This window comes from Danio aesculapii, chromosome 22, assembly GCF_903798145.1.
Source record: "Danio aesculapii chromosome 22, fDanAes4.1, whole genome shotgun sequence".
Taxonomy (NCBI): Eukaryota; Metazoa; Chordata; class Actinopteri; order Cypriniformes; family Danionidae; genus Danio; species Danio aesculapii.
In genome coordinates this window covers 11,033,377-11,057,161 of record NC_079456.1, presented here as the reverse complement: position 1 = coordinate 11,057,161, position 23,785 = coordinate 11,033,377, and the positions used below count along the sequence as shown (strand labels likewise).

The window sequence follows — 23,785 nt, the reverse complement described above, 5'->3', positions numbered from 1 at the left end:
TACGTTAATTTTCCTGAACTGTGTCACATAAGGCCTGTAGTAAGACGGCAGTCCCAGTAATGAATTCTCTACATCCAGCAGTTTACAGGTGTTTTCGTCGATCAGGACATTAGACGCGTGAAGATGCCCATAAGGAAAACCTTTGTCATGGAGAAATTTTAATGCCTGGAATAAAACGAAAGACAGATTTATGGATATTTTAATGTAAACCAGTCTGAGATAAAAGAATAGTAAGCAAATCTGAAAATACACTACCATTCAAAACATTTTTTAGACACCAAGGCTTCCTTTATACAATTAAAAACACAGTAAAATGTATAATATTTTGATATATTATTACAATTAGCCATAATTGTATGTTTTATGTGAATATACTTTAAAATATAATCTATTTCTGTGATTTAAAGCTGAATTTTCAACATCATTACAATCCAGTCTTCAGTGTCACACAATTCTCCAGAAATCAGTATAATATCCTGATGTAATGTTTAATAAATCAGTTATTATCAATATTGAATATTGTTGTGATGCATAATTTCTTTAAACTTTATATATATATATATATATATATATATATATATATATATATATATATATATATATATATATATGTGTGTGTGTGTGTGTGTGTGTGTGTGTGTGTGTGTGTGTGTGTGTGTGTGTGTGTGTGTGTGTGTGTATGTGTAATGGACATATACAGTATATGCATGTGTGGAATGATATATGTGTATGTATATGTACAGTATATGCATATTTATTCGTTTGTTTTCACTGGTTATATGTTCCTAAAAATAATTAAAAAATAAAAACATTAACAAACTGAAATATAACCCTTTATTAAATGGTAATGGATACACAAGGATAAATCAATTTATGTTAAAAGCAGGTCAAATATAGTTATGCATGTAAACAAATAGAGGGAAGAAAGTAGACAAATGACAATTCAATATGCAAATATTAAAATAACAGTGCTGTCTGTTACAAGCTAACTGTGAACATCTGATATTTATGAATGCAAGTCAATGGAAGGTTTAAAAAATAAATTCTACTATTTCAATGTATAATACTTATGTTTACTAATAATAAACCCTTACACAAAAAAATGTACAACAATAACAACAATAAATGATCAAATCAATACTGATTCTTTTATAAACTGGCTATTTTGACTGGTTTTCTAAACCAGTTAGTAATACAGACCTCCAGAATCTGTCTCCCGAACGTGCGGATCTGCTGCAGCTCCAAACCCTGGATCTTCTTGGGATTGCAATACTTCCTCAGAAAGGGCTCTTTGGGCTTCACCTGAAGGAGCGATACAATTCAAGAACGTTAAAGAGATCATGAACTGAGACATACAGAAATTCGCTGTACTATATAAACATTTCAGAGCTCAAACCTCAACTAAAGTAAGCTAAATTCCGCCTTCATAGAAGGTCAACTGCCACTTTTACATCACTGCCTTCTAGCCCCGCCATCTTATTCTCATGAGCTATGTTCACAGACTGTAAAATATATGGACGTAGTATCCGTGACGTCACCCATAGGTTTCTGAACACTGCAAAAGAAGCTACAAGTAGGCGAGGCCAACCGTCGCCATTTTGTTTGCGCGTCATCGCACCCACAGCGGGATACCAAACAAGGGCAAACAGGCGGAGAGTGAGCGGAGCTACAGACACCTGCTGGGACTTTGCTTAGACCTGGCAGACAGACTTTACTTAGGGAGAAACGCTTGATACTTTATTACCTGCGACTGGTTTGTGTTCTGATCACATGTGCTTGGCTGTACACTATATCAATAAAGTGTTTAGACTTTTAAAAACACTGTAGTAATACATTGAGCCACTAAACATTGTTCTTATGACGTTTTTCTACAGGAGGAAAACGCAAATTACTTCCAAACACTTCAAATATAGTGTGTGTTAGTAAATGCAAGACTACTGATGATGAAATCCAGCATAACACTGTATGATAACGCTTCAGACGACTGTTCTAGAACCTACAGCTAATCAATCTGTCAGATTCTGGAGTGCTTTACGGGTCTAAAGAAAAATATTAATGATAAATGATCTTAAATAAAACAAATACATTTATAGAGATGGTATACAAGTATATAACTTTACTCACATGGGAAACGGAGGCCACGTGAATTGTTTGTGAGCACAATTAAGTGCACACAGCATCCCATATCATCTGATAATTGTAAGAAATAAGTCCAGAAGGCAGCTAACTGTGTAAAGCCACATAAAACAACACAAAAATACGATGAACATGCCGAGATCAGTGGCTAATCTGCCGGATTCAGATGAGGTGAAGTGACGGCAACCAGCGAGACCTAGCTGTCACTCAAGTGGCCACGCCCTTAATTATGCAAACTTAATATAACCTAAAATAAAGGAAATGGATGAGTTATAAAAAAATTCACCCCCTCACAGTTGTCATGGAGGGTAATAATAGCTATATGAACCAAAATCGTTCTTTGTACCAGGCTGTAAACACCTTATTTTCTGCTGTAAAGTTGGCCATTCTAACAGTGGGCTAAATTGCAATTTGCTCAATTATGGAGCCAGGACTAGCGGAATTTTGATGAATTGCAGTTTCAGTTACTTCCATATGGTCTTCCCGATGGAGAGCGGGAGGTTGCCGCTTGGCTATGTTTCAATCCAAATGTGTGAATTTTATTTATGCGCAAAACCAGATTAACATGATAGTTTTAATCTATTTTATTCGCTTTTAACGTCTATGAACTACTGCTGTTGTTGATCAGCGCCACCTGCTGGACTGATCACTTAAAAAAACATGGAAAACAACTGCTCTAAGGCATTTTTCCCTTGTTGTCAGGCGGCATCCTGTGCTGTTCAAATTGTGCTGTTCAAATGAAGCCTCGTCATCTCTAAAGTCAACATCTTCTCTTTCATTCAAAAATATAACCAACCCAAACAAATGTAATTCACCAAAATGTTTGACACACACACAAGTAGCCTGTACTGTCCCACTAACATAAACATAAACTGCTTCCGATTATAATCAACCTACAAATCAGCCAGCAGAGAATTTTATTGGTCATTTTTTGGAAATTGCATGACGTACATACCTGTTAAGTTTCATGCCAGTAATCCGTTTGCTCTATAATGCAGTGAAGTATTGTGTGAGTGTGTGTGTCTGTGTGTGCGTGCGTCGGGAAAACACACACACTGTATTTCTGGCGGAAGACACGTGAAACTAAAAGAACGTTTTTCTCTCGCGCTTGAACCACATCTGACAGATTATAACATCTTTAACACACACCTTTCAAAGTTGTGCGTCACAAAAACACTCCATAATCCACTCCAAACGCTATTGAAACCCATTTTTTATCACAAATTACCTGTTGTAAACGCTGTAAACGGAAGTTATAAACATTCTACCGGAAGATGCTCCTCGCTATGGCACCCTCTCCATGCAGCAGCCAAAAAAGGTCTATATAACAAATGATTTGTGCCTCAGAATTTGAAATGGTGTTTCGTGCAGTGGCTTTTGGAGGTGTAAGACACTCTTTTAAAGCGCAGACGCTCAAGACAGTTCTGGAGGAAATAATACTGAACCATTTTAATGACAGACTTTGGCTGAGGGATTTTAGAATAACCAAAACTACATTTCAGATGTTTTACAATGTGTTTTTGATGCTCATTCTTGAATTTATTCAGTAAACATGTTTCCATGGCAGTTCGTGCGCATTTTTGAGTTTAACCAACTCATTTGTATTTTAACTTTAAGTGCATTTTTTAATTTTTACACGCGTCTTGCCATTTACATTAAAGGCCCCATGAAATTAAAATAAATTTTTTTAGGATGTTAATATTACTATAATGTTAGTTTTAAGGAGATCTATAATCTAGTGTGCTACAAAACAGTGACAACATTTGCGGTTAGAAAATTTAAACCTGATATAAACACCCAAAGTTTAGGTTTATCACTTCTGCCTAAATTGACCAAAGAATTTTTCAAGCTTAAACTTAAGCTCAAACTTAGGTTTCTCAAAGCTTGACCAATCAAACTCTCTCTAGTATCTGACATGCCCCACCCCCTTCGAGACACTTCACATTTGATGCACTTGATCTCAACCACTCTCATTGAAAAAGCTGTGATAAAAACAAAACACTATTGGCAGTTTTTTTTAAAGGGGAGGAGCTACTCTATGTCCTGCTCTGTCTTCATGTTTCAGTTCAGATGGCATCAAACATTAAATAAAAAAAAAGCACATTTCAATGCACTTCATGGGACCTTTAAGCATTAAGCATATTCCAAAACACACATAATCATAGCTATATTGTTCATTGACATTTATAACTTCTATAAAACCTCGGATATGAAAACACATTTGATTTGATGTGTCAAATAAAAAGAGCCAAACCTTGCAAATGTGATCCCTTAGCGTTCCTTTCTCACTGAAAACTCGGATGATTAGCGCAGAAGATTCACTGGTAGTGGCGAAACTGACAGGAGAGATGTTTGAATGCTATGAAAAAAACATACAAAACAGTTTAAAGTTATTTTTTGTCCAGATTTATTTTGTTTTAGGACTTTGTCAGGGTGCTGCTCAGACATTCTGCTTGGTTAATAGGTGACTGTTTCATAAGCGTGTCGATTTGCATGCTTTCGCATGAGACCGATGGTGAGATGTGGGTCATGTTTTCCTCATGAATGTGAATCTCAGCTGGTTTCCTTTAATCTGCTGATCTGGAATGCAGACGTCACGATCAGATGTCCTCCAACTGACTGAAGATCAGCCTTGAAGAACCATTTTATACACGCATATGCGGAACAGCATGTCTAACAAGGGATTTCAAAGGGATAGTTCACCCCAAAATGAATGTTTTTCTCATCATTTAGTCTCCTTCAAGTGCTTCCAAACCTTTATGAGTTTCTTTCTTCTGTTAAACACAAAAGAAGATATTTTGAAGAATGCTGGAAACTATAGTATAATTCCATAGTATATTCAAGTCAATGATTACAGGTTTTTAGCTTTTTAAAAACAGATTTGGAAAGTGAAAACAGGTTTGGAACAAGTAAAGGGAGAGTAAATGATAACATATCAGAATGTATTGAATAACATCTGTCTGATAACATCTCATTTGTTCATTTATTTTCCTTCAGCTTAAGGCTGGTTTATACTTCTGTGTCGAGTGATCGACGTGACCCACAATGCTTGCCTTGCTCGTAGCCGCGCATTTACATTTCTGCATGCTGTTTGTGTTGCTCTGCAATAACACCTCCGAAACGCTAGCTGGCAGTAGGTGTTTATGTTCCTCTGTCGTGTTTCTTCGCGGGTGTTTTGTTTTTTCTAAATGCTAGCTTAATGCACAAGCAGCTAAAACTCGCTTATTCAGAAGTGGGAACCGGCAGACGTGCAACAACTTTGATTATAGGGTAAACACAAACAGTTTCCATCTGGAGCTCCTTCACGGGACTCTACACTTGTAAACACCCGCTCTATCAGACTCGTGGCTATCAGCACCGCCCACACTTGTCACAGCTCCCAAGCTGACCAATCACAGAGCTTGCACTACACGTATTTACGACTTGTAGTTACATTTTACGAGAGGTGCGTGTCAGCGTCGGCGTCAGCCACAGTGAGGGCTATGCAACCGCGCGAAGGCTGCGCCGGACCATACGCATGCGCCTGACGCAGAAGTATAAATCAGCCTTTAGTTCCGTTATTCATCAGGGGTCGCCACAGCGGAATGAACCACCAACTTTGATAACATCTCTGATAACTGAAATGAAGCCGAAATAAAATAAAGATTGCTAATGTCTGGCAACTAACTCAAATAAATGTAAATACAAAACTAATAAAAGTGGCAAAACCAAAAAAAACTTCTAATAGCAAATAAATAAATAAAACTAAAACAAAAGCTGAAATACAAATGAAAATAAAATACATGTCTGGAAATAAGAGTAGCTGAACTAAAACACACAAACAAAAAACTAAATAATGATTTGACTAAAAAATAAAAGTAAATAAAATAAATCCTGAATAGTAAAAGGCTTTGATCTCTACGCTACACTTTGAAGTGATTCGTTTAATTTGCAGAACGGCTGCAGAAGTTGAAAAAGCAGCATGAAAAACAAGAGCACATGACAGCAGTCGCACACAAAACATCCAAACATCAGGCTCCGTAACAAAACACACAAACAGAGGCTCTTTCAGCTCATTCGTGACTGTGAGTTGGCTCTCCTAAAAGGGATAATTCACCCAAAAATGAAAATGTCCTGTTAATTTACTCAACCACAGCTCATCTAAGACGTAGATGCCTTTTTTCTTCAGTTGAGAAAAGTAGATTTTGAGCTGAATCTGTGGTCCTTGGTGATTCTTAAAATAGCAGTGAATAGTTACAGTCTTTTAAGAATGAAAATAAACACATAAGTCCAAATCAATAGCCATGGCTCCTGATGATACACTGAGGTCACACTCAAGCAAAACGATCAGCTTGTGTGAGAAATTGAACAATTATTTGCAATATTATTAGCTTTAATCCACAACTTAAGCAAACAGATCTGGCGCATGTGCCAATGTAGTCTGATTGTAGTCCTGTCGCTTTGATGATGAATGCTCAAGAGCGCACGCTTGGATGGGAGGTCAGGTGACACAATTTTTTGATAGATATTGCTGATTGTGTCACCAACCCTCGATTTCTTCATCAAAATAACAGAACTACAACCGCACTACAATCACACACATGTTGATAACTGTGGATTAAAGCTAATAATATTGTAATAATGTTCAAATTGCTTAGACAGACCGATCGTTTCGCTTCATAAGACCTCAATGTGTCATCAGGCGTATTTGCATAAAGTGAGGTGATTGGCTGATGTCCACATTGGCGCTTGAAAAGTTATACATGTTTTTAACTTCTGCCACTAACAGTGGACCAAACGCAACACGACGAAGCCACAATTCAGTTCAGCAACAATCAACGTCACTACATTCAAAGTAAATGAGAATTGTTAACGCTGAAGACCCGTGTGAATAAGCGGTTATTCACCTTTTACCTTTTTCGACACGTTGAATCGTGGCAGCCGGCAACCATTGACGTCTATAGTAATTTTTTTTCATACTAAGGAAGTCAATGGGTGCCAGCAACCAGCATTCTACAAAATATCTTCTCTTGTGCTCAACAGAAAAAAGAAACTCATAATGGTTAAAAAAGAATAATGGGTTTCATTTTGGGGTGAACTATCCCTTTAACATCCATATCATAAATAAATAATAGAAAATAATAAAATAACATAAAAATGATTTGTTAATACTAACTATTATAATTATTATAAATTGATTTGCATCCTAAATGGTCATAAATATATTTTAAGTCCTAAAAGCCACCAGATTTCCCAGCAGCACCACAACAGAGTGCCAAAAACATTCCCGCAACCATATAACAACGCTCTGGAAACCCATTTCAGGACTTACAGACAAAGTTGGCAGCAGCTTCATTGCAGACTGGAGATCTTTGTCAGACAGGAATTTATCTGGACCCAAATCAACCTAGAATCAGTAGAGAAACGGTACAAGGGTCACACAGCGCTGCGGCTAATTATAGAGACTGGAAACAAATGAGATTAGCAGGTTAGTTAAGCAGTCAAACAAAGTGGCCAACAACATCTACTGTATCATGGTTGTGTAATAATGGGAATTAAATGAGTCGAGGGTTAAAGTACTAGATTAACAGAGCAAAGGAACACAGAAAACATTACTGTGGGCATCGAGATGAAACTTACCCAACTTAATACTTGTTTCTCTTTGGGCTGATCTTTGTCTTTGACTAAAAAGTACCTCTTTCGCAAACGCCAGCCTATGAACGAGAGAGACAGTGCCAACATTTAATCACAAATAAGCACATTTTTTGCTTTAATTTGCTTTACCTGCGATGTATATCTGTAAATAAACAGTTTTCTGCATTTTCTGCTTCATCTTTTTTATCTTTCCTCCTTTAACTTTATTGAAAATTGTAACAGTTTTGAATGATTTTTCCTGTCTGTTAGTGTTACAAATAATGGTCAAAAAATACCTTATAATAAAGTTTTTTAAGACTTAACTTAATTATTTCGTATACAATATATTGTTTTTAAACTACTAAAATGTCAAAAGTCACTTTGCTAAGCTGCAACATCAAAGCTGAACTATAAATCAACTGAAAAACAACAACTGTGAATCTTGAAATACAAAAACTGATAATATTTTTTACAGTGTGTCATTACCGTAATGCGTAATATAACTACTCTCTGTATTTATTTTTTATATTTTAATAATTATTATTTATAACTTTAATAAAGTTGTATATTATTATTATATTTAATTTCTAATTAATTATTTGTAAGTATGTTATTATATGGACTTAAATGGTTATTTTATGGAATTAATTCTCTATGTATTATTTATCATTATTTTAAATTTATTATTAATTTAAATATATGTCTTAATTAATTAGCACATTATTAATGTATTTACTAATTATTTAATTAATTTGTATAATATTCTCCATAGACTTTATATCTATACATATTATTTTTATACATTTTCAACATCAAAGTTCACAGAGCAGAGATGCAATTTTTAACCATAAATAAATCATGAAATACCAAAATTAGCAGATATTTTTTAAAGCATGTCATTACCAAAATGCATAAAATATTATATATATAACAATACTGAAATATTATAGATTTTTCTTTAAGCAAAATTGTATTTCCTATGTCTCCTTGTGAGTTTGTGATAAAATAACCTGCGTTCTTAAAATTTGAAGCAGTGAGGGTAAATGTTTTGTAAACTTTGTTAATTATCCTCGCTAAAGCAGAAGAGCAAGTTTCTTCCTAATGTGCCTCGACTGTGTTTTTACAGTCAATGGACACCATTAAAAGGTCAAGAAACATTAAAGTGTCTGATGCAGGGGTGTGAATATAAACAACGTGTCATCAGGAGAAAGAGAACAATAAAACTTCAATCAATTAATCATTAACCATTATTATTGCAATACCATTCAAGCAAGACTGAATATAACTTTCAGGATTAACTTAAAAGCCCATAGAATACTTCATGGAAAAAATACTAATAATTTATGTTCATTTAATATAACATATATGATGGATTTTGATATAATAAAATGTAATTTAATACAATATTGCATTATTTCAGAAAAATTTGATGATTTGCAAGTTGATAATTTGATGAAAAATAAGTAATTTGTTCTGCTTTAAATTATCATTACCATGAAAATGTAACATTAATGTAATAAGTAATAAAAGAGAATAAAAAACAAATCAAAAACAAAATTTGGACATAATTTCTTTATTAATAAAATAATTATTTACTTACAGAAAGGATAATCAGCTTATCTAATCTAATCTAATATCTAAGGGAAACAAAACCTTTTGCATGTCGATATTATTGGTGATTTTTAGAAAATAAATATCTGCTTTAAATAATCATTACCATACTACAGCAAAAAACATACTTTATTAATAAATGAATATAATGTAAACTTTTATTATTGTTACATTAATAATATTTGAGGGAACACTCATTTGCATGGTAATATTGTTGATTTAAATTCTTTTTTAAAAATCTGCTTTAAATTATGATAAGCATAACAATAAAAAAATCTCATTACTGCAATACAGGAAAAAAGGTATGGAATAACATGCTTTTTTAAAATACATTTATAATAATGTACACTTTTATTATAATTATATTAATAATATTTAAGGAAACAATCTTTTGTCATAATCTTTTTTATATTTTTGGTAATCAATTTGCACATTTTTCAGCTTTGAATGATCTTTACCACAACAAAAACATAATACAGAATAAACAGAATACAAAACACATTACGGTAATATGAAAGCATAATATAATATAATATAATATAATATAATATAATATAATATAATATAATATAATATAATATAATATAATATAATATAATATAATATAATATAATATAATAATAAAACAGTTAAAACTGCACTGTCACTCACCAATGTCTTTTAACGGCTCAACAACCTCCCATTTCGGATCAGATCTGAAGAACATGGACACCTGCTGTAAGGCTATTTCTGAAAAATAAGGAATGGGGAAATTTTAAGCTTTTAATGAACAAAATAAACTGCTTTCTTTTTCTAACATGCCCTGGTCACATTACCTGTGTAGTTAGCTGAATAATTATTAGTGTCGAGAAACTTTTTGACCAGCTCGCAGCTGCACAGGATGTGATGTCGTGTGATGTAGTTCAGGTAGGACTGTAGACCCTTCTGGCGCTCAGCTATAAACTCACGGTCCATGTTTCCTAACAGCTTCTTAGGAGGAAGTGGCAGGTTTAGGCCTGATATCTGTAAACACAGAAACATTGACTCACAGTTACTCTTTCACTGATGACAAGTGTAATTTAATATAATATTATTTGAGGGAAATTAAATACTTTGCATGTAGATATTTTTGGTGAAAATTATTACAAATATTTCTGCTTCAAATTATCAATACCATAAGAATTAAAATAATTTGGGTTACTTTTAAAAACACATATATATATATATATTTAAAATTATCAATACCGTAACTTTTTTTTTAATTCACATTACTGTAAAGCCTGGTTTATACTTCTGCGTCGAGTGATCGCTGTGACCCACGGCGCCTGCCGTGTTTTGTTATATCCGAACGCTACCTTAATGTACAAGTAGCTAAAACTTGCTCATTTTGAGGCGGGATGCGACAGACGCCAACAACTTTAATTATAAAATAAACACAAAACAAAAGTCTTTATCTGGAGCTCCTTCACAGGACTCGACACTTGCAAACTCTCGCTCTAACAGGTTCTCGCAGCTCACGGCCCCGGCCACACTAGTCAGTGCTACCAGGCCTACCAATCACAGAGCATATGCTATGTGTCATTGTCATGTGCATTTACATTTTTTGAGGGGTGTGCATCAGCAACAGTCACGGAGTGGGCTAGGTGACCGCGCAAAGGCTGCTCCGGAACATAAATTAGCCTTAATACAGCAAAAAAAAAGATAAACTGATATGTGCTTAGAAATTTGGATAAACATACTTTATTTAGAAATTATATTGTATAGATTCCAAAAACATATCTCATGCATGTCAATGTTGTCAATATGTTGACAATATTTATGATGTTGTCAACATTTCTGCTTTAAATTATCATTACCATAACATTTTTTAAAAATTCGAAAATTGTTTGTAAAATATATCTTATGCATGTCAATACTTTCAGAAAAAAAAACAGGTTTGGATAAACATGCTTAATTAACTCTCTAATAATCATTAGCGAAATTGTATAGTTAATTACATTAAGGTAATAATAATTTACTGTAATATAATATAATATAATATAATATAATATAATATAATATAATATAATATAATATAATATAATATAATAAAATATAATATAATATAATATAATATAATATAATATAATATAAACATTTATTACATTTATTACATATTTATTGCCACATCAGCAAATATAATATAATATAATATAATATAATATAATATAAATATTTAGCATGTTGATATTTTGATAAAAATAAATATTACTGCTTTAAATTCACATTACCATAACAATAAATAAGTCCTTACTGTAATACACCAAAAAAAGATTTAAAACTGGATATGCATGTTCCAATAATAAAATAAAGCATGTTCTGTTTTATTCATGTGAATGCAGAGACATTGACCAACAGTAACTCTTTCACTGAAGTGTAAAAGCTTTCTGAAGGATGTGAGTTTTTAAGACTCAGCAACAGTGAATCACAGCCATTAAGACATCACAGCATTATTTATAAATGACGTGGAAACACTAATCTGGGAACGGATGTTTTTTCCCAACACAGGCTTGTTCAAACAGAGCACTTACCAGTAAACTGTTATTCAGCATGTCGAAGTCACTGTATCTGCGGATGACCTGAGAGAAATACAAATCAAACTCAAAATCAGCCATTCTAACAACAGGACAGACAGAATACCAGTTCAACAAGACAGAGAAACAAGATTTATGGCTAGAGAGACAGACAAAAAGTGAGAGAACAATAAGGAAAACAAATTGATAATTTGATAGACAGATTAAAACAAGAATGATAGTTAAACAGTTAGAGATAGTGAAAACATGAGTTAAAAAACACAATAATTAATTAATTAAGATATCAAGACAAACAGATGGAAGGCAAGACAGATATAGAGTGAAAGAATGACAGAATAAAAAAGACAGGCATATGGACAGAGTTACTGAACAAAGAAAGACCGAATGAGTAAGACAGACAGGCAGATAGAGCGACAGAACAACAGAATGAGAAAGACAGATTATAGAGTAACAGAATGAGAGCTGGATAGAGCGAGAGACAGAGCCAGATAGATAGAAAGAGCAACAAACTTAGAGAGAGTCAAATGGATAGAGTGACAGAACCATTAAGACAGAGAGTTAGATAGAGAGGCAGAATGAAAGAATGACCAAATAAAAAAAGAAACAGATGGATAGAGCGACAGAACCAGGGGAGACAGAATGAGCAAGACAGACAGATGGATAGAGCGATAGAACGACAGATGGATAAAGCGACAGAATGATTAAGACAAAGATGGGTATAAGGCAGATGAATTGAGGGACAAACTGAGAGACAGACAGATGGATAAAGCAACAGAATGATTAAAACAAAGATGTATAGAGCGACTAACACGATAGAGCAACAGAATGATTAAGACAGATGGATAAAGCAACAAACTGAGGGACAGACAGACGGATAGAGCAACAGAATGATTAAGATAAAGATGGATAGAGCAACAAACTAAGAGACAGACAGATGATAGAGCGACAGAATGATTAAGACAGATGGATAGAGCAACAAACAGAGACAGACAGATGATAGAGCGACAGAATGATTAAGACAGATGGATAGAGCGACAAACTGAGAGACAGACAGATGGATAAAGCAACAGAATGATTAAAACAAAGATGTATAGAGCGACAAACACGATAGAGCAACAGAATGATTAAGACAGATGGATAGAGCAACAAACTGAGAGACAGACAGATGGATAGAGCGACAGAATGATTAAGACAGATGGATAGAGCGACAAACTGAAAGACAGACAGAATGGTAGAGTGACAGAATGATTAAGATAAAGATAGATAGAGCAACAAACTGAGAGACAGACAGACGGATAGAGCGACAGAATGATTAAAATAAAGATGGATAGAGCAACAAACTGAGCGACAGACAGACGGATAGAGTGACAGAATGATTGAGATAAAGATGGATAGAGCAACAAACTGAGAGACAGACAGATGGATAGAGTGACAGAATGATTAAGATAAAGATGGATAGAGCAACAAACTGAGAGACAGACAGACAGATAGAGCGACAGAATGATTAAGACAAAGATGGATAGAGCAACAAACTGAGAGACAGACAGACGGATAGAGCGACAGAATGATTAAGCTAAAGATGGATAGAGCAACAAACTGGGAGACAGACAGACGGATAGAGCGATAGAACGACAGATGGATAAAGCGACAGAATGATTAAGACAAAGATGGGTATAAGGCAGATGAATTGAGGGACAAACTGAGAGACAGACAGATGGATAAAGCAACAGAATGATTAAAACAAAGATGTATAGAGCGACTAACACGATAGAGCAACAGAATGATTAAGACAGATGGATAAAGCAACAAACTGAGGGACAGACAGACGGATAGAGCAACAGAATGATTAAGATAAAGATGGATAGAGCAACAAACTAAGAGACAGACAGATGATAGAGCGACAGAATGATTAAGACAGATGGATAGAGCAACAAACAGAGACAGACAGATGATAGAGCGACAGAATGATTAAGACAGATGGATAGAGCGACAAACTGAGAGACAGACAGATGGATAAAGCAACAGAATGATTAAAACAAAGATGTATAGAGCGACAAACACGATAGAGCAACAGAATGATTAAGACAGATGGATAGAGCAACAAACTGAGAGACAGACAGATGGATAGAGCGACAGAATGATTAAGACAGATGGATAGAGCGACAAACTGAAAGACAGACAGAATGGTAGAGTGACAGAATGATTAAGATAAAGATAGATAGAGCAACAAACTGAGAGACAGACAGACGGATAGAGCGACAGAATGATTAAAATAAAGATGGATAGAGCAACAAACTGAGCGACAGACAGACGGATAGAGTGACAGAATGATTGAGATAAAGATGGATAGAGCAACAAACTGAGAGACAGACAGATGGATAGAGTGACAGAATGATTAAGATAAAGATGGATAGAGCAACAAACTGAGAGACAGACAGACGGATAGAGCGACAGAATGATTAAGACAAAGATGGATAGAGCAACAAACTGAGAGACAGACAGACGGATAAAGCGACAGAATGATTAAGCTAAAGATGGATAGAGCAACAAACTGGGAGACAGACAGACGGATAGAGCGACAGAATGATTAAGACAAAGATGGATAGAGCAACAAACTGAGAGACAGACAGACGGATAGAGCGACAGAATGATTAAGCTAAAGATGGATAGAGCAACAAACTGGGAGACAGACAGACGGATAGAGCGACAGAATGATTAAGACAGATGGATAAAGTGACAAACAGAGACAGACAGATGGATAGAGCGACAGAATGATTAAGACAGATGGATAGAGTGACAAACAGAGACAGACAGATGGATAGAGCGACAGAATGATTAAAACAAAGAAGGATGGAGCAACAAACTGAAAGACAGAGAGACGGACAGACGGATAGAGCAACAGAATGAATAAGACAAAGATCGATAGAGCAACAAACTGAGAGTCAGACAGATGGATAAAGCAACAGAATGAGTAAGACAAAGCTGGATAGAGCGACAGAAAGATGATAGAGCAACAGAATGATTAAGGCAGATGGATAGAGCGACAGAACACAAAATGAGAAAGATAGATTATAGAGCGACAGAATGAAAGAAAGTTTTGAAGCGACAAAGACAAAATGAAAGACAGATCGCTAGAACGACACAATAAGACACAGATAGATAAGAGTGGAGGAAAGAGGGACAGACAGATGTTGGATAGAGTGGCAGATTGATATATTGAAAGAACTACAGCATAAGTAAAATAGACAAATTGCTAGAGGCTGATGGAGAGCAACCAAACAATAGACAGACAAAATGAATTGTATACAGACAGACAGAATGATAGATAAACAGATAGACAGATCGACAGAATGATAGTTAGACAGACAGACTCACCGTCCAGCTGTTGTCTGTTGAAACGCCCCTTTGGACTCGAATGATGTACTCCTGTTTACAGAGAGAAAAGACATGATGACTGATTACAATCTGGCAAATATACATTCAAAACAAACAATATACACATATAAAACCCCGAAAACTGGTTTATCAGGTCTTCTGCCCCAAATCACCTCTAACATCACCAGACTTGTCCGGCCTGACTAGCAGAAACCAGCCCAAACAGACACATCTTTGTTTTGTTTTTTCTTCTTCTTCACAATATCGCCCACTCAAAAGCCCAAAGTCGTGTTGTCACATATTTGTGGTTTTCTGCTGCACAATTTGTGAAGCAAGACCAAATCGGGAAGTGGAAAGATTCTTCAAAACTTCAGCAAAAGCCTCAGACTGACCCTGAGGTTTATGGCGGCTTCCTTAAGCTCAAACTTATTAATGTTTGACTCTCCTTCCAGATGTCACCTGATCATTTCCACACAAGTAAAGCGAGAGCAAAGGCGTTTAATTTCCATCATGCACTTCAACACCTTTTCATCACTTCAGATGACATCCGTTTGAGGCTATTTTTGCACCTTGTGTTAGAAGATGAACAACCATTCTGACTTCAAGCTTAAAAAAATAACAATATTTATATAATCAATATTAACTGATGATTGTAGACTTTCTGTTAATGTATTATCATTTTTCTCATCTTAAGTGCTTTTTTATTCATGAAACCAGTTAATATGTTGCAAGTTTACACAACACAGAACTGAAAGCGGCATACTAGATTGCACTTTCATATGAAATCATCACGAGTAGCGACTAGACGAATAAATGAGAAAGGAAACACTCGGTTTCAAAGCACAGGAAATCTTTCAGCTCTAATGCAAATTAGCTATTCTCATTTCTGTCCGTAAAGCAAACCACACAAAAAAGATCCAGACTGATGTAACGTCACATGAGACCTACAGCAAATGCTTGTAAATTGGCTAATTTGAATTCAGATGCTTTTCATTAATAAAAACATCCCTTTGAATCTTGGCTAATATTTACATACTGCTTACAATTAGTTTATTTATTTTTCTAATTGCTAACTCTATTGTTATGACTTTATTCCCAAGGGTATATGCTTATGAAATCTTTAAACTGTAATGTTTACAACCAGAAAAAATATTTTAGAGGTTTATAATATTTACATTTATGGTTCCACTGTTGACAACTGCGGAACTTTAAGGTAAAGCTGGTTTTATATTAGGACATTCGTTCATTTTTGAACAGTGACAAGCTAATTTGTTAATGTTGGGTCTGAAATCGGATGTAACGTTAAGTATGACTCCAAAACAACACTGGCATATTTAACTGTAAACAATGCTGTACTTTGATAGCCATATGATTTCCCTGTCTAAAATACTTTTCTAAATTTACATTAAGAAGGTGAAAGTCTAAATGTGCAAATATAAAACCAACTTTACCTCAGTATCTACAAAACCGCATTAAACAAAACGCGACTTTTACACATCAAATGCGATTATTCTGATATAAATCGACCAATAATCGATTAGTATTAACGTGGAACGTCTTAAAACACAACATAAATCTGACGGCTGACATTCAAGCCTGATTTACAGTCAGTTAACGCGTATTTGTAGTCGTTCTAAAACCGCGTCTGATCATCAGCGCGAACATAAGCACCGATCGACGGGGCTCCGGTGGCGGCTGCGTCTGTTTACCGTGTGCGACTGTAAACTCTGGCTGGCTTCGATCACGGCGCTCAACGGCACGGTGTCGTCCAGCGGCGGCTTCCTCCCGGACAACGGCTGCTGCTGCTGCTCCATGAACGCCATCCCGGATCAAAAACAACAGCAAAACGGCCGCCCGGTTCGACAGGGCTCGGTAACCGAGAGCCCGCCCCGGTCAGAAATGGGACGTGACGGTACAGCGAGAGCGTCTGTGCTGCTTGTGACAACGTGGGAGAAACGAATCAGAAACTGCCAGTAAATGTGACGTAGATGTTTTCGCGGAGACGAGCGCGTCCACTCTGTAGTGCACACACTCTAGAGTGGATGTGAATGACGACGCAGTTTTGTTATTATATTTACAACTTCTACAACAACTATTAACTTTTGATTATGTTATCAAGCCATTTTTTTGTTGACTGCGTTTCATATTCATAAGTGTACATTTTATAACTAAAAACTGTTTCATAGTGTTTTATAAAGAGTTGAAAAATACTTGTCAACATAGTAAACATAGAAAGCCTATTTAAACTGTCCAATTGGGTTGAAAAATGTAAAGGTTATGCTTGTCATTTTGTTATTGTTTGTTTTGTTTTCATTTTTTTATTTTACTGTTATTATACTTTCTATCACCCTGGCCATATGCATCTACAAAAAAAAAAAAAAAACTATACAATTTTGAGATGTCCCTGCTTAAACAATATATTTTTAAATAAGTTGTTTATATGTATTACTTGTGTTCGTGCAATAAAAATAATAAAGTGAGATTACGCGCCATGTTTTACGAAGTACAGTCAAACAGGAAGCTCGTGAAGCTCACTGCTAAATTCAGTCATATTTCTTCTTCTGAGGTTCGGTGTACAATAAAACTTCACAAAGTGACAAATAAACAACCATGTATACGCACGTTGTTATTCATTTTTGTTTGGAGTTTGTAACACAAGCTTTGCATCATTGCAAACCCGCTAGCATTGAAGGTGTTGACAAGGCAAGATCATGTGACTGGAGAGTAACGTGTGACCTAATGTAAACATGACCCGCAGAAACATCTTTTCTGTTTATTTTCTTGGCAAAGAACCGAGTACCCCACATCGCTTAAACACTAAGTTTTATTTCTTTATTAAGGGGTAAAAGGGTCAAATTATTGGACTGACGACAAAGGAAAAGATTGTTTGAAGAACTTGCAGACTGTTTTGCTTCACAAGACCTCAATATAACAGGAGCCACAGGTATTAATTTTACTTTGTCTGTATGCTTTCTTTACTCTAAAAGCATTTGTTCCCTCTTTAGTTACATTTTATGAATGAACAAAGACAACAGTTTCAGCTTAAACTCTTCTACAATGTTTTATAAAAGAAAAATCACGTAGTCCTAGAATTCCTTAGGATTTAAATTTTTGGTTGCACCATCCATTTAAAACATTTGTCATGCAAACATTTCTTACTGTGACTGTAAAATTGATATTATAAATACAGTGTTCATACTTAATTTACTATTAAAATTCCAAGACTTTTTTTATTCTTATGTTTCATGTAAAACACAGGTGTTAAAGTGAGGTCCTTAAGGGCCACAGCTCTGCACAGTTTAGTTCCAACCCTGCTTCACACCTGTAGGTTTCAAACAAACCTGAAGGACTTAATCAGTTTGATCAGCTGTGTTTAATTAGGGTTGGAACTAAACTGTGCAGCGCTCCGGGCCTCCAGGAACTGGCTTTGACACCAGTGATGTAAAGCAGTGTTTCCCCAACCCTGTTCCTGAAGGCACACCAACAGTACACATTTTCAACCTCTCCCTAATCAAACACACCTGAATCAACTTATCATAACATCAGAAGAGACTCCAAAACCTGAAGTTAATGGGTCAGAAAAGGGAGACATCCAATATATGTACTGTTGGTGTGCCTCCAGGAACAGGGTTGGGAAACACTGATGTAAAGTATACGTATACTTGTTAAGTAATAAGAAAAACAATGCACGTTCAAATTTATTACAGCATATCATAAAACACGCAGCAATCTATTTAGTTTAAATACATTTTTATATCTATGTAAAATTGATTTAGATAATGCTTACACAGCACTAATAATGTGAGAGCATGTTTTTGGCCAAAGACAGAAGAAGGACAATTAACCTATATTCAAGCATACAGATGTTTCCATGACCTTTACCAAACCATGAGGGTTTTTCTGTTTTTCCCAAACTTATCCAGGCCTCTGAAAAGCCATGTCAAAATTTCTTGACTTTTCCAGGTTTTCCATGAACGTATAAACCCTGTGAATAACTATTTGAAGAGATCTGAAAATAATCTGCTCGTTTAAATTGGACACACAAAGTTATTTCCCACACCAAAGAGCGAAGATATTTAATCTCGCAAAGTTTATTGAAACTTTAACCCAGAGATCAAACCCAAAACGAACATTAAATCTCTGAGCAAGAACAAAAATAATCAAGAACGAACATTAAATTCCTGGCAGCACACAAAAACTCAAATTCCTCATGCTTGTTGTTTGTTCTGCGGCATCATGACCATGACCTCTCCCTCCATGACCACTTTGTCTTTGGCAGCGCAGGAAACAGAAATAAAAGCGAAGGACATTTTGATCTTTTTGACCTTAGCTTCCGCCACAACCTCCTCTCCGATGAAGAGCGGCGCTGGAAAGCGTATTTCCTGGTAGAGAAACACGCAGCCTTTACCGGGTAACTTCGTCCCAAGAACTGCTGAGATCAGACCATTAATCAGCACTCCGTGAACAATGGGGGCCTCAAATGAAGTTGTTTTGGCATACTCCGGGTCGACATGGAGAGGATTTGTGTCCCCCGTCAGCTCAGCAAAAAGTGCAACGTCTCTGGCACTGAATGTTTTGCTTAGCGAGGCCTGTTCACCGACGTAAAGCGACCTGTGCCCTGTTGTGGAGGATGCAGGAACCATCAGTGCTGAATTGACAACATGATATACAGTTCTGCTGAAAATCCTTCTTCTAAAAAGAAATGTCATTTTTTTTCCTCAAGGTATTTTTATGTAGGCCCACCTCACTGATCTCCAAACTGCAGCTCACGACTATTCCCGGACAATGCTAACAAAAACGGTGACACCTGCAATCATAAAAAAACAACATTAGATGTCTGCAATGTGAAGTCTAGTGGGGTTCAGTACAAAAAAAAAACGTGAGATAAGCAGCCCTCCACTGTAAACGCCCATCTGCAATCTGACGCACATTGCAAAGTAAACAGTTTGGCTGACAGAATGCCAATGGTCAGATTAAAATTACGTCGATTCACTTCTGGCAGGGATACAATTGATCCCTTAAGCACTTTACTGACATCTAGTGCCTATTAAAAGAGTGCAAATGAAGGTTAAGTCCAAGTCAGTCCTGGAGGGCTGGTGTCCTGCACAGTTTAGCTTCATGTTCCTTCAACACACCTTCCTGGAAGTTTCCAGTATACCTAGAAAGAGCTTGATTAGCTGGTTCAGGTGTGTTTAAGTGGGGTTGGAACTAAAATATGCAGGACACCGGCCCTATACAGGGTATATGCAGGGATCCTAAAGTTAATTTCAATACCTTTTTAAGACTTTTTTAAGACCTTGTCAGAATATTTTAAGACCTCATTGTCAGTTCTAATCAGTATAAAACCTTTACCTCAATAGATATATAAACAGTTGTAGTTAAATAAATCAATGGAACACAACCATGCAACAGAACGGTTGTTTTCAGCGACAGGCTTCAGCCATTCTTTAAACTCGTCTTCCTCCATCCAGGAGTACGCAAATTTACATTTTCCCATTTTGTCGTCTGTTTCGCTCTACGGTTTCACTACATGTGGAAAGCGTCACGTCACCTTCCCACGTTTGTTGCAAATTAGGTGGCATCAGCTGGATGGAGAAGCTTGGCCGGACAAGCCCCGGCCCAAACCTAACGCATGAATCGAGCACCCCGTTGTTAATATTAGGAGGAAAATAAATATATTTATGCTTTTTTGGAGTCAAACACTTCAGACAATTCTTGAACAAAATTTAAGACCTTGTAATAATGTCATTAAAACTTTTTAATACCTTTAAAGGGCCTTCATTTTCTCATAATTGTTTTATCAACTTTTAATACTTTAAGACCCTGCGGACACCCTGCTCTAGAACAGAGTAATTTAAGTAAACGCTGAATTGGTGAGGAGAACGATGTGGAAAAACCCACCTGTGTGACTCTGAATGCACACGCCTCATTTTGATACGATCCCAGTAATGTTAAAGCACTCCACAGTTTCACCAGCCCGCTAAGATGAAGAAACAACAGAATATTAACACTGAAAACCATTAGACAAAATAAGTGAGACAAATCCATACCTCTCTTTGCTAATTAAAAATAAATGGTTTCTTCTGTGTTTGAAACCCCAATCTCAACAGATTTCAAACTGTCCTAAAATCAAGCCCTGAGAGACAGCCTAAATTTATCGAGCTAAAGTTGGATTTATATTCGCACATTCGTTCAGTGTCAACTATATTGTTTACCGCTAACATTACTTTGAATATTTGGTTTTAAATCACATGTAAGAATGACTTCAAAACAACATTAGCACCTTTTAATTGACTGTACTTTGATAGTCATTGGCTGATAATATGATTTCCCTATTCAGAGATTGCTAACTTTTTGAAACTATATAATTAAGGCGAAAGTCTGAATGTGTAAATATAAAACAAACTTTACCTCAATCCTAAATTTCTCTGTTCATAAAAACAGATTTGAAATTTCAGCAAACCATGCTCTGTCAAACACTTTGGCCTAAATTTTCAACATTTGTTCTAGAAGCATGATGTACCTGTTGTACACTCGTAGTATACCAGTCAATTCCTTCGGATCAAACTTTAGCAGATCAAATGGGAAAGAAGCGCCAATCTGCGGTACAGAAAAAAATACATATTAGAATCAGTAAGACAACAAAAAATATTAAATCATATGCTGAAATTCCATGATTGGCACATTAAATGTTTATAGAAATGGAAATACTGTGCTCACCTCACCATACAAGTCCCTAAGGCCACTGATAATCAATTGCTTGAACTGCGCATCAGTAATATTTCTGTTTTCTTTCTCCAAAACTCTAAAAAACAAATTAAATAAAAAGTTCTGATGGTCCATTTTATACGTTCAACATTAAAAAATAAAATCATAGTATTATTGAGGTAAAGTTGGTTTTATCTTCGCACGTTTGTTCAGTGACGACTTGTGACAAGCCCTATATTGTGTTTATCACGCTACTTTGAATATTCGCTCTGAAGTCGCATGCAAGTATGACTTCAAAACAACATTTGCATATTTAATTGACTGTAAACAATGATGTACTTTGATAATGTTTGGCTGCTAATATGTTTAGCCTATTTAGAATTAGCAAACAACACTTTTGTGAAATTATATCATTAAGGAGAAAGTCAGAACCTGCGAATATAAAACCAACTTTACCCCAATCATAATATTAATCAGATCAAAACTGACCTGTTCCACTTACAGAGATATCTTCATATAATGATAAACAGATGCATTTTTGTACACATATCGCTCAAACTTTGAGGAATCCTCCATAATTTGAAGTTTGACCCTCAAGTCTGACAGCAAACCTGTTTAAATGAAAGGAAATCAATTCATTACTACTCAATTCAAGGTACAGTGCTCAGCATATATAAGTACACCCCTCACAAATCTTTTTAAATCATATTTTTAATAGGACGCTATACAATATTATATTTGTACATATACATTAGATTAGTCAATACTGAAGCCAAATCTGGAGCCTATCTAACAAAATAACCTACGATAACAGCCCAAAAATTAGTACACCCAAATTTAAGTTATAGAAAAATATTAAATACATTTTTTTTTAAAAAAAAAGAGGAAAAATCAAGAGTTGAGTTGAAATTGGTGTTGAAATTTTGTAAGTTGTATTATTTTTTTGTGCAATATTTTGCTTGAATTTAATTGTATAATCTTTCAATTTTTAAATGTTTGGTGACTAAACTATTATTTTAATAATTATATCAGTTTAATAAATCTATTTTGCTTAAATGCACCAAAATACATTGCCTATAATCACTGAGAAATTGATAAATGTTCAAAATGGGGTGTACTCGATTATGCTGAGCAGTGTGTAAATGTAACCGATGTCTGTTTTTGTGTAAATGTCTGTTTTAATTGTACCGTGCTCCATGGACAGTAATAAATCTTAACCAAGGTATATCAGAAAGCAATATGGTATTACCATCTAATAAAATGATTACATCATAAAGGTGAATTATTAAAACAACAAACAGTTCAGGGCAGCTCAGTCTCTCACGTGAAATGTCTGTATTAGCTGTCCATACACACGTAAAATACACAGTTAAAGAGTCTGCTGTTGCTTAAAAGTAAAATGTACAATAAATTATACAACAAAACAGCCGTTTAAAGACTAAAACACTGATAAACTTACAGAATTACAGATTATGTTTGTCCTTCATTCACAGCACGCGCAGCGCCATGCGCTTTCTTGCGCTACCAAATCTCGCGACAACATGTTAGGAATGCGGATGCTCGCACAATCTTACACATATTCTCGCGACACTTCACCAAATTCACCAAAACAAGAAAATGTATGTCCAGTTAAAGACAGACATGATAATTCAGTGTGAAGTTATGACACACAAAAAGCATAACAATAAATTAATTTTTTTAATTAATTAAAATTCACTACTGTTTTATTTAAATGCTGTTTTTAGGTTAACTTTAAATATCACTTTCGTTAAAAAACATTATTGTATCTT

The 23,785-nt window shown here is 35.3% G+C and overlaps 3 protein-coding genes across 6 annotated transcripts in view; all 3 read right to left on the bottom strand.

Annotated features, from left to right (window-relative positions):
* Positions 1-17,218, bottom strand: part of pxk (PX domain containing serine/threonine kinase) — a 31,646-nt gene extending 14,428 nt beyond the window's left edge. For all 4 annotated transcript variants that reach the window (XM_056447536.1, XM_056447537.1, XM_056447538.1 and 1 more), the window contains exons 1-10: positions 16,997-17,218; positions 15,288-15,338; positions 11,910-11,957; positions 10,176-10,362; positions 10,012-10,089; positions 7,756-7,829; positions 7,448-7,522; positions 4,391-4,495; positions 1,201-1,302; positions 4-165 (exon numbers count right to left, since the gene is read on the bottom strand). In XM_056447536.1, coding sequence (XP_056303511.1) covers positions 4-165; positions 1,201-1,302; positions 4,391-4,495; positions 7,448-7,522; positions 7,756-7,829; positions 10,012-10,089; positions 10,176-10,362; positions 11,910-11,957; positions 15,288-15,338; positions 16,997-17,110 — 996 coding nt within the window. In that variant the 5' untranslated portion in view covers positions 17,111-17,218. The remainder of the gene's footprint in view (positions 1-3; positions 166-1,200; positions 1,303-4,390; positions 4,496-7,447; positions 7,523-7,755; positions 7,830-10,011; positions 10,090-10,175; positions 10,363-11,909; positions 11,958-15,287; positions 15,339-16,996) is intronic.
* A 2,144-nt stretch (positions 17,219-19,362) lies between these two features.
* On the bottom strand, positions 19,363-20,024 carry LOC130216476 (hydroxyacyl-thioester dehydratase type 2, mitochondrial-like). The gene has a single exon (XM_056448371.1). The coding sequence runs from the start codon at positions 19,994-19,996 to the stop codon at positions 19,496-19,498; it is 501 nt and encodes a 166-aa protein (XP_056304346.1). The 5' UTR covers positions 19,997-20,024; the 3' UTR covers positions 19,363-19,495.
* rpp14 (ribonuclease P/MRP 14 subunit) lies at positions 19,817-23,547 on the bottom strand. The gene is made up of 7 exons (XM_056448372.1): positions 23,455-23,547; positions 22,498-22,606; positions 22,008-22,092; positions 21,811-21,887; positions 21,189-21,267; positions 20,031-20,094; positions 19,817-19,905 (listed from the first exon to the last, which is right to left on the bottom strand). The coding sequence occupies exons 2-6, from the start codon at positions 22,569-22,571 to the stop codon at positions 20,032-20,034; spliced, it is 378 nt and encodes a 125-aa protein (XP_056304347.1). The 5' UTR covers positions 22,572-22,606; positions 23,455-23,547; the 3' UTR covers positions 19,817-19,905; position 20,031.
* Between the last annotated feature and the right edge of the window lie 238 nt (positions 23,548-23,785).